General features: G+C 70.8%; 1 protein-coding gene across 1 annotated transcript in view; it reads right to left on the reverse strand.

Moving 5' to 3' along the window:
* The window catches only part of ADAMTSL2 (ADAMTS like 2), a 28,865-nt gene extending 16,833 nt beyond the window's left edge, over window positions 1–12,032 (reverse strand). The window contains 11 exon segments of the mRNA XM_079790014.1: window positions 863–1,190; window positions 2,872–3,047; window positions 5,793–5,873; window positions 7,130–7,253; window positions 7,384–7,452; window positions 7,454–7,530; window positions 7,984–8,086; window positions 9,007–9,082; window positions 9,868–10,010; window positions 10,516–10,606; window positions 11,829–12,032. Of these exon segments, the coding sequence (XP_079646140.1) occupies window positions 863–1,190; window positions 2,872–3,047; window positions 5,793–5,873; window positions 7,130–7,253; window positions 7,384–7,452; window positions 7,454–7,530; window positions 7,984–8,086; window positions 9,007–9,082; window positions 9,868–10,010; window positions 10,516–10,605 (1,267 nt within the window). The 5' untranslated portion in view covers window position 10,606; window positions 11,829–12,032.
* Window positions 12,033–13,598: the final 1,566 nt, after the last annotated feature.

Genomic DNA, 13,598 nt, shown 5'->3' on the forward strand with positions numbered 1-13,598 from the left:
GGCAGAGCCTGGAGGGATGCGGCCGAAAGCCAAGGACGCCTGGCACCCTCAGAAAGGGGGTGGGGGGTGGGAAGAGGGCAGGAAGGACCCTCCCCTGGAACCCCGACAACTTGGCTTGGGGTTTCCGGCCTCTAGAAGTGGAGAGAACCCATCTCTGTTGACCTGGGCCACCAGTGTGTGAGCGCGTATTACGGCGGCCCCAGGACTCTGACACGACCTTCCGCGGGAAGATGCCGAAGGGCTTGGAGACCCGCGCCCCAAGTGAGCGAGGGGATTCTCCCCAAGTCTGGTCCGCCCTCCTCCCTCGGAACAGCCCTGCTGAGCTGTGGCCATCGGAACTGCCAGTGTGGGTCTTGGGGACCCTGACCCCGGGTCACCACCACGTCTCCACCCTCATCCTCGTCCCCACCCCTCTCCCCTGCCCTCAGCCGGCCAACCCTTGCCTGTTCCCAAGCCCTCAGATCAGGAGTCACCCTGCCCCTCAGCTGCCCGCTATCCCCTTCCAGATCTGCCACACTTGGTGAGGGGTCTGTCTGTCTGTCCGCCTGTCTCCACCAGATACGCAAGAGCAGGGGCGATGGGGTCAGACTGCCCTGGGCTGGACTCCCACTCCACCATGGTGCTCTGTGTGATGTGAGCAAGTCCTCCCTCTCTCAGCCTCAGTCTCCCCATCTGTCAAGTGGGGACAAGCACACCCGCCTCAAAGAACGAACGTCAGAGGACGGGCGTGTGCGAAGGCCTAGCCCTGTGCCCGCCCAGCGCGCGTCTCTCGTCAGGCGCCTCTGCGGTCTGAGGGGACTGGAGGCCCTTCCCCCCGGCCCCGCTCCCCGGGAAGCCCCTGCCGTGCCCCCCTTCTGGTTACCTCGGGAGCCCTTGCCCTGGAAGGGCCCCTCGCAGGCCCCGCCGCCGCTGGCCTGCTCGCACACCTCGTTGGTCGGGCTCAGCCCCAGATCCATGCCCGCGCCCGTCGGGCGGGACAGCCGGCTGTCCGGGCCCAGGCGCTCGGAGGAGGCCTGGCCGTAGAGCGAGCCGTTGTGCTGCAGGAAGCCCAGCAGCCGCGGGCCGCCCAGCTCCTGGCTCTCGGCGCTCTCGGCGGTGGGGAAGCTGTAGTAGACGGGCCGCAGGCGGGGGGCGTGCTGCAGCGTGTACTCGAAGGTGATGGAGGGGCTCCTGCCGTTCTGGTTCCACACCTGGAGGGGAGGAGAGAGGGGCCCGTCTGTTCCCCGCCCTCCCCCGGGCCCCTGAGCTCCGAAGCTTGGAGAATACAGGCGCCCGGGAGGCGCGGGGCGGGCAGTGGGGGACGGGCAGTGGGGGACGGGCAGTGGGGGGCGTGTGGACCGGCCCACGCCACCGAGCAGTGTCCCCGCGGAGCAGTGTCCCCACTCGGCGTCCCCGGAGCAGATCAGCACCCCCTCAATCGATGGTCCGTGGCCACTGCCCGGCCTCTGCGCTCCTCCCACCCCGTCCGCAGGGGAGCGGCCGCCTGCTTCCGCGTGGCCTCACCGCCGGACCAGGGCTGCGACCCCTCCCTCTCCCCGTCCTGTCGCCGTGCAGGGGTCTGGGGTGACACGGGCCAGCCCCTGGCATCGGCCCCCGCGGGGTGAACGGACGGACGAGCCACGGGGCGGTGCCGCTGACGGTCACAGCCAGGCCCCTCCCCAGGGATTGCCCTCCGCCCAAGGGGCTGCCTCTCGAAGGTCACGACCCTTCCCCAAGCTTCCCAGTGGCTGAGCCAGACCCCCGCCCCAACTCAGATGCCCGGAGGGGCGACTGCCACCCCAGAGCTCCGGCTGCTGTCCCTGCCGCCCAGCTCGCGCCTTCCTCTGCCCGGTCCTGCCCCACAGCTCGCATGGGCGCTGCTCGGAGACCCCCCAAGGCCTCCCGCACACACACCTCCGTTTCCTGGGGACCTGACCCGCACGTGGGCCTGCGGCCTGGGGGGAGGGCGGCAGCCTGCCTCGGGGTGGCTCCGAGGGGAGGTACACATGTGGCCCCACCCGAAGCTGGGCCGCCTGGGGACACTCCTCAGCCCAGCAGCAGCGAGAGGAGGGGGGGGGGGCACCTGACTGGGACCCCGCGGGCACAGGCGGTACGCAGATGGCGGCTCTGGCACCAGCCCGCCTGCACCCACAGCCAGCTGCGCCCCTTGCAGTTCTGTGACGGGCACGTGACTCATCCCTCCGTGGCCGGGTCCTTTGTTTGTAACGTGAGGTTCCGAATGCCGCCCTGGTGACGTCTAAACAGCTCCCGTGGCGGCTCTGTCCCCACGTGTCCCCGGCCTCCACGAGAGGCCTTGGGGCGTCAGAACTGCCCTTGGGGCGTCAGAACCCGGTTCAGTGCCGTGTTCTCGGTGTGTTGGGACGCCACCGCGATGGCACACGTTTCCAGATCCAGCCAGGACAGCGCCCGGCAGGCTGGGCGAACAGGCCGGCACCGGCTCCTCACGCCCGCGCACGCCCTGCCCCAGAAGCCGTGAGCACCCGGGGAAGGGCCACGGCCAGCAGCCTGCATGGCCTCAGCATTCAGGCCCTGGACACCCGTGGCCATGAAGAGGGTAGGAAACCGCATGAGGGCATAACCCCGGGGTGAGGGGGGTCCTGCGGCCCTGTACCCCGTCCAGCCTCCGTCCTCATGGCCCATGTGGTCCCCAGGGACCTGCACAGAACCCCTGAATTGCCCATCCACGGGGGGTGGGGGGGCAATTAAAATTCAGGGGAAGGAAGGAAGGAAAGGGTGAGTCAGCAGATGGACACGTGAGTGACGAAATGCGTGAGGCCGGCCCCCGCCCGCGTGGGGCGCTGCGTGCACACACGGGAGCCGCTGTGTGGCATGCCGGCCCGGAGGCCCCTGCCCCGCCCGCGGCACACGCACCATGACGTTCAGGCTCTGGTTGGTGGGCCCCTGGGCCACGATGTACTCGATGCCGGTCTCGTAGATGTCCATGGGCCTCCGGTACTTGAACACGGTGCCGGCGATGTTGTAGTTCTTGGGGCTGTCCACCTTGAAGTTGCCGTTGAAGAAGTAGGAGCCGGATTCGTCTGCAAGGGCTGATGGGTAAAGGCTGCCGGTCACATGGGCCGACCGGCTGGAGGGAGCCATGGCCACCCCTAACGCGCTGACCCTCCCCAGACACCCCGAAGACGGAAAGCTCACGCCTCGGGGAGTGGGACTCTGTCTGCACCAGCCTGTGGCCTGGCCAGCGGTGCCCAGCATCCCCCCCCACCTCCCCCGGGCATGGGGCGGGACCTCAACGCCCATCCAGGACCCACACTGGAGACACTGCAGCCCTGGCCTGGCTGGCCCGGGGCACCGCCCTGGAGGCCCCAGCCGGCCCTTCCCGACCACCCCTCGCTGACCAGCGCCGTGCCCCCCGCCCCCGCCGAGAGCCGAGACATGGTGCTGCCGATGCTGGTGTGACCGGGATGCCCGCTGGCCCGGCCCCCCTTCTCCCGGATGTGCTGAGGGCGCCGGGCGCTTTCTCACGGCCCTCTCGGTGAGGCGGGGTGCGGGAGGACCTCAGCGGGCGGTCCCTCCGGGGCCGACTCAGGCCCATGCCGCCCGGACAGCAGGAAGGTGCCTGCAGGCCCCGCACCACGTCCCACCGCCCGGAGGCGGCAGCCCCTGCCCCGGGCCGGAGCGACGGTCCCCAGGGCTGCGGAGGGTGACCATGCGCCAGGGCCAGGGGACGGAGGGAGCGAGGAGGCGGGGACCTGGCCCGAGGGAGGGAGGGTTCGGCCCCCCAGCGCTCCGAGGCCCGGGCAGAGCTGTTGGGTGACTAGCAGGCCGCCTCACAAGCGGACGCGGCTGCTGGGAAAATGCCCTCCGCGCAGCAGCGTCACCGAATGATGCGCCTGAGAGCCGCGGAGGGCAGGGCACGGCCGGGCCGCTGTCGGGGCCCAGGGACGGGTATGTGCGTGGGGTTCACTCCCAGCCCCGTCCAAAGCCTGTTCCTGACAGTAACAGCCTTCCTGCCTGTGGCTTTCCCTGCCCATCCCTCCCTCCCCATCCCTCCCTCCCCATCCCCCCTTCCCCATCCCCCCTTCCCCATCCTCCCCTCCCCATCCCTCCCTCCCCATCCTCCCCTCCCCATCCTCCCCTCCCCATCCCCCCTTCCCCATCCCCCCTTCCCCATCCTCCCCTCCCCATCCCTCCCTCCCCATCCTCCCCTCCCCATCCTCCCCTCCCCATCCCCCCTTCCCCATCCTCCCCTCCCCATCCTCCCCTCCCCATCCTCCCCTCCGCATCCCTCCCTCCCCATCCTCCCCTCCCCATCCCTCCCTCCCCATCCTCCCCTCCCCATCCCTCCCTCCCCATCCTCCCCTCCCCATCCCCCCTTCCCCATCTCTCCCTCCCCATCCTCCCCTCCCCATCCCTCCCTCCCCATCCCTCCCTCCCCATCCTCCCCTCCCCATCCCCCCTTCCCCATCCTCCCCTCCCCATCCCTCCTTCCCCATCCTCCCCTCCCCATCCCCCCTTCCCCATCCTCCCCTCCCCATCCCTCCCTCCCCATCCCTCCTTCCCCATCCTCCCCTCCCCATCCTCCCCTCCCCATCCTCCCCTCCCCATCCTCCCTCCCCATCCTCCCCTCCCCATCCTCCCCTCCCCATCCTCCCCTCCCCATCCCCCCTTCCCCATCTCTCCCTCCCCATCCCTCCTTCCCCATCCTCCCCTCCCCATCCCTCCCTCCCCATCCTCCCCTCCCCATCCTCCCCTCCCTATCCCTCCCCTGCCCACCCTCCCCTCCGCATCCCTCCCTCCCCATCCCCCCTTCCCCATCCTCCCCTCCCCATCCTTCCCTGCCCATCCCTCCTTCCCCATCCTTCCCTCCCCATCCCTCCTTCCCCATCCTCCCCTCCCCATCCTCCCTCCCCATCCTCCCTCCCCATCCTCCCCTCCCCATCCCTCCTTCCCCATCCTCCCCTCCCCATCCTCCCCTCCCCATCCTCCCTCCCCATCCTTCCCTCCCCTGCCCACCCTCCCCTCCGCATCCCTCCCTCCCCATCCCTCCTTCCCCATCCTCCCCTCCCCATCCCTCCTTCCCCATCCTCCCCTCCCCATCCTCCCCTCCCCATCCTCCCTCCCCATCCTCCCCTCCCTATCCCTCCCCTGCCCACCCTCCCCTCCGCATCCCTCCCTCCCCATCCCCCCTTCCCCATCCTCCCCTCCCCATCCTTCCCTGCCCATCCCTCCTTCCCCATCCTTCCCTCCCCAACCCTCCCCTCCCCATCCTCCCCTCCCCATCCCTCCCCTCCCCATCCCTCCTTCCCCATCCCTCCCTCCCCATCCTTCCCTCCCCATCCTGGGTCCCCAGCCTGCCCCTCACAGCCTTGGCCCCTGTGCACAAGCTCCAGAACCCGCAAGCTCCCCCGCCCCCGCCCCCAGACCTCAGTGCACACCCTCCCCTGCTGCTGGCTGCCGTGGCCTCAGAGGGGCCACCTCCTGCCACTCTTTCTGCCGCGACTTCTCGCCTCCTGAGCCTCACTCCTCTACCGGAGGCTCCACCTCAGCACCTCCGCTTCTGCCGGCTCTCCCGGGACGGGAACTCACTGCCTGACATCACGCCTCCCTCCACGGTCTGAGCGCAAGGCCCTTCCACACCTGAGCTTCCTGTGACCCCCCCACACACACACACACACACACGTGCGCGCGCACACACACCGGGCCCAGTTCTGGCTTCTGCGGCCCGCGCCCCCGCAGGAGAGGACCGGGGTCGATTGCCCCCTCTCGCCCACACCATTTCGCCCCATGCTAAAGCCACGCCAGGGGAGGCGGCGCCCAGGCCCCCGACCTACCCAGGACGTCGGGGGACTTCTTCCGCTCCACGATCTGGATGTCTCGGGCGCCAGCCGGGATGTGCGTCACCAGGGAGTAGCCTGGGGGAGGGTGGACGGCCGTGAGCGGCGGGTCTGGCCGCGGCCACCGCCTCTCAATGGGAAAGGCAACCAGAGACTCGAACCTGCAGCCGAGGTGCGTGCCCTTGAACGAGAATCAAACCTGTGCCCTTCCGTCCTCGGGCTGATGCTCTAACCACTGAGCAACCCACCCAAGGCAGCACTGGCCTTTTGTGGGGAGCGGCAGCCGTCGTGCTGGCCAATTCCCGGGGTGTAAAGACCGCCACGTGGCCGCTGGGCGCTCCCCGTGCGATGCCCCGGGTACATCCCCGGCTGCCGCGGGGGCGCCGCTGGACACGTGCGTGTCACACGGGCGGCGAGCAGGAAGCGAGGACTGAGGCGCATTCATTTAAATGCGGGCGTGTAGACGTTCCTTTTAAATTAGCACCTGCTCTGGCCGCCCTCGCCCTGCAGGGCCTCCCGGGGATGAGCGCCCACACATTCGCCAGGGAAGGGGGTCGGCCGGTGGTGGGGGCCACAGACCCCGCCGCGAGGCCACCGGGGTTCAGGCCCGGCCGCCGTTCCCGGCTGCGTGAACTGAGGCAGGCGTCTTAGCCTCCCGGGCCCCACGTCTGCCTCGGGAGCTGGTGTGAGGCGCACGGGCGCACCGGAGAGGTGGTGGTGGGGGTGTTTGAGGGACTGCCCAGCCCCGACGCCGAGAGCTCTGTGAGGTGCGAACCGCATCTACAAAGCCTCCCGCAGCCTCGGCGTCTGGCTGGCGCACAGTAGGTGCTCAGAAAGGGATGCGCTGACTGAAGGCTGGGTCTGCGGCTCCCTGCCCGGGGCCCGGCGGGAGGCCCTGCAGGCAGGTGTGTGACGGGCAGGGAGGAATCCCCGGGCCGTCCTCGAACCCGCCTCCACAGTGAGGCCTCTGCCCACCCCACCCACCACCCGGACTGGATACGCCCCACCCTCGGAACGTGGACTCTGCAGAACAGGGCGCCCCAGAACCTGAGTCCGCGGTGAGGGTGGGACTGGGGCCTGGGTTTCCCCCTTAAGTGCACCATTCACATCCCTCCCCCTCCCACCCCCCATGGCTGCCAACGCCAACCGTGGCCCCAGCCGAGTGTGCACTGGGCCCCGGCGCTTAGTAGGAGCTCAGCAGAGAGCTGCTCCTTCTTCCCAGCCAGCGGGGACCCCCCAGAGCACCCGCCTGGGCGGGGGGGGGGGGGGCGGGGAGGGTCAGGTGGCCCGCGGGGGAGGGGCGGGCCCCCGAGGCGGGAGCGCCGTGCTCTCACCGAGGTTGGCGTTGCCCTTGCGGTAGGTGCCCGTCACGTGGGTGCAGCTGCTCCCGTCGCCCCGGCAGACGCCGCACTTGTCCAGCGTGTGGGGGGAGAAGAGCACCCCGTCACAGCCGATGGGCTGCGGAGGAGAGGCGAGAGCGCCGCTGGGAGCGCGCCCCGGCCGGGCCCCCGGGGCCGCCCCGCCTCGGCGGGCAGCGGGCGGTCGGCGCAACGAGACCCCCGGAACGTGTGGCACAACGTTTAACAACCTCACATTTTCCAGACACGCACACGCCGCGCAGGTCGGCGAGCTTGCAGGACGTGCCATCGCGGGCCGGGCACCATGAGCTGCCGCTGGCCGTCCACCGTGGTGCAGTGCAGGTCGCAGGGCTTGCTGGAGATGTGCACGTAGTCGTCTGGGGGGACAGGGGCGCTCAGGATTGGGGGGTCGGGTTCCCCCCTCCTTCCCACGGAGACGGCGCTGCCCCGGGCTCAGAGGGGGAACGGAGGCCCGGAGAGTGGGAGGGACTGGCCGGGGGCTCGGGGGACTGGCGTGCACCACGGTGTGGGCTCTGCGCGGCCGCCTCTGCCTTCCTGGGGGGGGGGGCAGGTCCCCCGAGCGGGAGGGCTGAGCCCCCGACGGCCTGGGCTGCTGGCCCGGGACCCCCTGCACGTGCCCGCGGCGGGGAAGGCCAGCTCCGTTATTCTGCTGCCTCAACTCCCCCTGGCCTTCGCCAAGACCCCTCCCTCTGGGCCAGTTCGCCCATCTGCCCTCCACTGCCCCGGGGCTGACCCATCGGGAGTGGGTCTTCCCAGGGTGGGGACCCCCCCCCCCCGCACTGTGCTCCCCGCAGGCGGCGGGCAGGTACCGGGGTACAGGGGCTTCCACTGGTGCGTCCGCCCGTGGTACACGTGGGAGTTGAAGGAGATGCACTGCTCCTCCCGGAAGCTCCTCCCGTCCGGCGGGCACTCCTGGGGGCGCGAAGGCGGGGAGGCTCGGGAACCGCCGACAAAGGCGTTTCTGTCCGCCTGGCAGGAAGTGGCTGCCGCCGAGGGTGGCCTCTCCGCTCTGCGCCTCACCGGCTCGCTCTCGGGAGGAGCGGGACAAGCGGAAGGACAGCGACGGACGGTCCCGCAGACTGTCCCAGGGGCTCCGGGCGGGACCCTGTCATGTCCCTGCCGCCCCGGCGCCCCCGGCCCCGCAGCCCCCTGCGTGTCCCCGGCTGTAGCCACAGCACCGGGTGCCCTGACTGGAGGGCTGAGGCGGGGCCCAGGGCAGGGGGAGCGCCCAGGGCAGGCGGCGGGTCCCCCTCGGAGCCCACGAGGGTCCAAGAGGACAGCTGACCCATGAAGCCAACTCAGAGGCTGTGGCCACTTGGACCCTCCGGCCCCTCGCCCCCTGCACGTGAGCACACGCAGACACACCCGGACACCCGGACACGGACCGCGGAGACCCCGAGGCCGTCTCTGCCCCACGCCCCGGCCTTCAGGCTCCATCTGGCCCCGGCCCCGCCAGAGCGGCCAGGAGCCAAGCCGCAGGGCCCGGCCCGAGGGTCTCCGGTGTGCCCCGGCCGCTGCGCGGGGGCTGGGCTGCCCGGCTTCACAGGCGGGACACCTGGCGAATGTCGGTCTCCCGGCAAACTCCTGGCGCAGGACTTGGGAGCAAAGCGGGGGAAGCCTCTGGCCCTGCCGTGCGGGGGGCACACGGGGGCACAGGCATCTGCTCTGCTGCAGGCAGGCGGGCGCCCTGAGCCGGGGCCTGGCACCTTCTCTTCACGGGATGTAAGGGGCAGGCCCAGGACAGGACCTACCGGAGACCTGCGGGGCGGGGGGGGGGGGGGGGGGAGGGTGGCGGGCAGGGCAGGGTCGGGTCCCAGTGGGCGGATCCTCACCTGCACGCTGCACAGCTGGTACCGCTTGGACGTGCCGGTGCAGGTTCGGTTCCCAGCATCGGTGACAGACGTCCTCCTGGCGGGAAGACAGGGGCTCTGAGCCGGCACCGGGAGCCGCCAGCTGCCGCTCCGCCCCGCTCCTGCTCCCCACGGCCTCTGGGCTGGCCCCCATTCTTCCCCCAATTCCTCTGACCTGGGCTCCTCCCTCCCCTCAGGCCTGCCAGCCCTTCTCATCACACAGGGGTTCAAGCCACCTGGGGGCGTCTCCCAGCCCCTTCTCAGCGGAGGGGGGTCCCCGATGCACCTCTGCTTCCCCGTCACACAGCACAGTGCTTCGCACCCAGAATTAGTCACAGGAATAAGGACACTGACCATGTGCAGGCCGTGCCCTGGGGCACACACACGTATCACCGTGTGTTCTCCTGTGAGGTGGGCTCCAGCACCCCCTCCACCCCACAGGTGCTCAGAGAGGTTCGGTGACTTGCCCAAGGTCACACAGCTAGGAAGTGGCAGAGGCAAGATTTGAACCCGGGTCTGCCCGACAGTAGCTGCTGCACCAGATGCTTTTCCCTGTGTTTATTCCACTCAGGTCTTCAGAGGAGAGGGCCCCGGGCCTCGGCCCCCGCCCCCCCCCCCGCCCCCCGACAGCCTTAGAAACGGTCCTGCTCGCTCACCAAAGGCCTGTGCCCAGTCCCTGGAGCAGGACGAGCCCCGGGACGCCGGGTCCCTAATGGGGGCCGGTGAAGAGAAGTCCCTCCCTGGCCTGTGCTCCTCACCCTGACACCCTGCCCGGCCCGAGACCCCCGCCAGCCGCTGCCCCGGCTGAGGGGAGCCCCTGGGGGTCCCGTGCCCGACCCGCACCTCTGCTGGAGGCAGTGCCGCTCCTGGGACGTCACGCCGCCCCCACAGCTGCGGGAACACGCCGTCCACTTGGTCCACTCGCCCCACCAGGAGGCCGTGGCGTCCGCGCCCGCCTCCAGGCTGTTGGACGTGGGGCTGTTGTCCTGCTGGGAGACCCGCAGGTTAGGAGCTAGAGCGCCGGTGGGACCGCCCACCCGCCCTGGGCCCTGGACAGCACGGCCACGTGGCAGCCTGGGCTCAGGGCTCAGGGGTGGTCCCGGAGGGAATCCCAGGGAGTTGGGGGCCCCGGGTCCTTCCCATTTTGAGATCTGGGACATCCTGGGAGCTCAGCAGGGTCCTGGGGACCAACCTAACCTCCCCGACGTCTCTCTCCCGAGCAGCCCGGGGCCCAGCCGGGTTCTGCAGGACACGCCCCGCCCCCCCCCCCCCCCCCCAGCGCGCCTCCTGGACGTCAGTCTGAGGGAGGCGGTCAGCCCTCAGCCCGTCCTGCTGGATGGCCAGGGCTCCGAGTGGCCAGGGCCCCACGCAGGGGCCGGTCTGACACGTGTTCCTGGCATGAGGGGGCTGTGGGAAGGCAGCCCGGGACACTGGCCACGCAGCCCCTGTGACATCCGCCCATCTGGGTGAGGGACCACGCTCCCCACTCACCGTGGCCCCCGTGGACGTCACGCCGCCAGCCACGAGTGCCGCCGCCAGCAGGGACCAGGCCCAGTGTGAAGGCCGCCGTCCGCAGTCCATCCTGGGAAGCAAGGCCACCGTCACGGCCAGGCCAGGCCCGGCTCCTCCGGCAGCTGACCAGGGTCCACTTGGGGGCAAAGCCCTCAGGGCCCACCCAGGGCCAGGGCACGGGGTTATCTGGGATCAGTTAGAGGTGGGTGCCCGGGGCCCTGGGGGGCGGGCTCGGGGAGTGATTAGAGATGCCCGCCACGGGCTGACACCGTGGCGGTGGCGGGCGCACTCAGCCCGCACCACCCCAACCGGAGGGCACTTGGGGTCCTGTGCTGCTCTGCCTCGGACTCCCCAGCACCCTGGGGACACCTGTGGAGAAAACCGGGGAGGGGGAGGGAGGCGAGGGGCTGTGGCCCGGACGTGGCCTGTGGCCCAGCCCAGCGAGGGCACCTGGGGTTTCCCCTGCTCGGTGCTTGCTGGCCACGGGGGAAGGGCCGTCTAAGGGGTGGGTCCGTGGATGCCCCCTCCCTGGGACGCCAGGGCTCCCAGCACACTCGCCCCCGGACCCCAGAGCACCCTGCGGACCGGTCCCGGCACTGCTAATTCCAGGGGAAGAGGGATGAAGGCCTCCCACCCCCACCAGTCCTGACCCAGCTCCTCCGAACCGCCCCCTCCCCCAAACCCTCCCCTCCGTGCCGTCGGGCACCTGCCGGTTTCCAGGAGCTGCGCCAGTGACACCCGTGCACCCCAAGGAAGCCTCTGCCCTGGACCAGACAGCACTGCACCCCGGCAATGGGACTGGCGACCCCACTCCCCAGCTGCCTGCCTGCCTCCCCCATCTCGCCCTTCCCCCGCAGGCTCCATCTGCGCCCCTCCCCAGCCTCGGGCAGGCGAGCCCCTGGAGGTCCCGAGGTCCCGCTGGCTAATTGGCGCTCCAGCTCCTGCCTTCGCCGGGGACAGGTGCTGAGCCGGCCGCACACTTGGTTTTCATTAAGGCTCCAGACACCGCTGGCCGCAGGCCAGGCCCGGCTCACGCGGGATCCAGCCCTCCCTGGGGTCCAAAAACAGCCCGCGGCCGCGGGAGGGGCTCGCATGCACGGGAGAGCTGCAGGCATCTGAGGCTGGAGGCTGAGGGGCCACCCTCGCTGTGCTCGGAGGGGCTGGACCCCTCCCCACGGGCCTCCTCCTGCTCCGTCACGCACCCCGGGGGCTGCGGGATGCTCAGGGGCCCCGGGCTGCACGCCGTGCCCGGGGAGGGCTCCGGTGGGAAGCGGCGGGTGGCGGCGCCCTACCTGTCCGGGGCCAGCAGGTTGTCCTCCGGAAGAGAGGGGCTGAGTGGCCGCGGGCAGGCGGCGCCAGGTGCGTGCGCAGGGGCCGCTGGCGTGCGGAGAGCTGCGGGCCCTGCGGCTCCCCTTCCTCCGGCTCCCGCCCTCCGCCACTTCAAAGAGCGCCCACAAGAGGGGGTTCCCAGGGCGGCGCGCAGCCCGGCGGCGGCTCGGCAGCGCGGCCGCCTTTATAGCTGTCAGGCAGACAGGGAGACAGGGAGGAACTCACACTTCCCACCAGGCGGCTCCCCCGCCCGCCCGCCCGCGGCTGGCCTGGCGCACACTTTAACCCGCTCCGCGCCTCTGGAGCCCGGCCAGGCCGGCCCAGCTGCCTGCTCACTGCTGCTGGGCCTGCGAGCAGCCAGCAGGGCGGCCGCCTTCCCGGGCCCCGAGCTCAGGGTGGCGTGACCCGTGTCCAGACGGAGCGGCCGCTGGCCTGGGGTCGCAGCGGAAGCCGAGCCTCGGCCCGGCCGATCCTGCTTCCAGAGGGGCCTGGTCTCTGGCACTCGCAAGCAGGGAACCTGGGGTGCCTGAGGCATCCAGCCTGGTCGCTCCGTTTCACAGATGGGAAGGCTGAGGGCCGAAGGGGACCCCGCACTCCCAGGTCACCCAGCCAGGCTCCGAAAGGCTAAGCAGAGGCCAAAGCCGGGGGAGGGGCTGAGGGAGACCCAGGAGGGCTCAGCCAAGGGCTCCAGGGAGGGGACAGACATGGCCACGGCCTGCTGACAGATGGCCAGAATGGCCAGGGCCAGCGGGGGGCACGGGGAACCCTGTGCAGATGTTCCACACTAGCGTGGCGGGCACGGAGGCCTGGCTGGGGCCACGCCAGCTGGGCATCCCCGGGCAGGCCAGGCCCAGGGCTCCCGGCCCAGCTCCTGCTGAGTCAGAGCGTGGAGCCCAGACAGAGGGGGCAGCACCCCGGGAGCTCGGCAGACCCCAGGCTCCCCAGAGCCCCCCTCCTGGAACACAGAGCCTCCAGATGGTGAGGGTGGAGGGGCAGGTGACCTGAGCCCTGCCACCGGCCCGCGGCCGCACCGGGAAAGCCCTCTCCTCCCCTCTGTCCCCCCTGCCAGCGGGACCGTGGTGGTCTCTTCAGTGGCCTCCTCAGCAGCGGGGGGTTATCTCCCCCCCCCCCCCCCCGAAGGCTCGAGCCTGCGGCTGGCCGTCAGCAGCCATGACTGGGAGGGGAGCGACCAGTAATAATAGTGCAAACAACAACACCCGCGCCCCGGCTCTGAGGCCGGCGTCTGCTACCCCCCTCTACAGAAGGAGGAGCTGGGGCTCCAGGACTGAGTGACGCCCAAGGCCGCCCACCTGGCAAGGGGCACATCGGGGACCCAGCGCTCAGCCCCCCTCCGTCTGCGGGGTGTCACGGTCCTGGTCCCCATCCCTGTAACCCTCGGGGGCGCAGGCCTCACTCCTCTGTTTTCCCTGGGGCCCCGGCATGATCAGTGGATCTAGGACTTGAATTGGGGTCCACACTGCCCCCTGGGGTCGGCGTGCTGCAGCGCAGACATGATGGAACGCCCTCCCGCCCGCCCCCCTCACAGACCAAGTAGCCTCTGCCCTTCCCCTCCAGCCCCACCAGGGAGCCCTCCCGCCGGCCGGCCGGCACCGGGGGACTGCGCTTCCCTTGGGAGGGACCCCTCAGCCGACGGCCGGGCAGACAGCGTCTGGAAGACAGGCCTGCTGCCCCCCTGCTGGGTGACCTCCTGCAGTGTGTCCCCCCCGCAGGGA

The sequence above is a fragment of the Cnephaeus nilssonii genome, assembly GCF_951640355.1.
Source record: "Cnephaeus nilssonii genome assembly, chromosome: 14".
NCBI lineage: Eukaryota > Metazoa > Chordata > Mammalia > Chiroptera > Vespertilionidae > Cnephaeus > Cnephaeus nilssonii.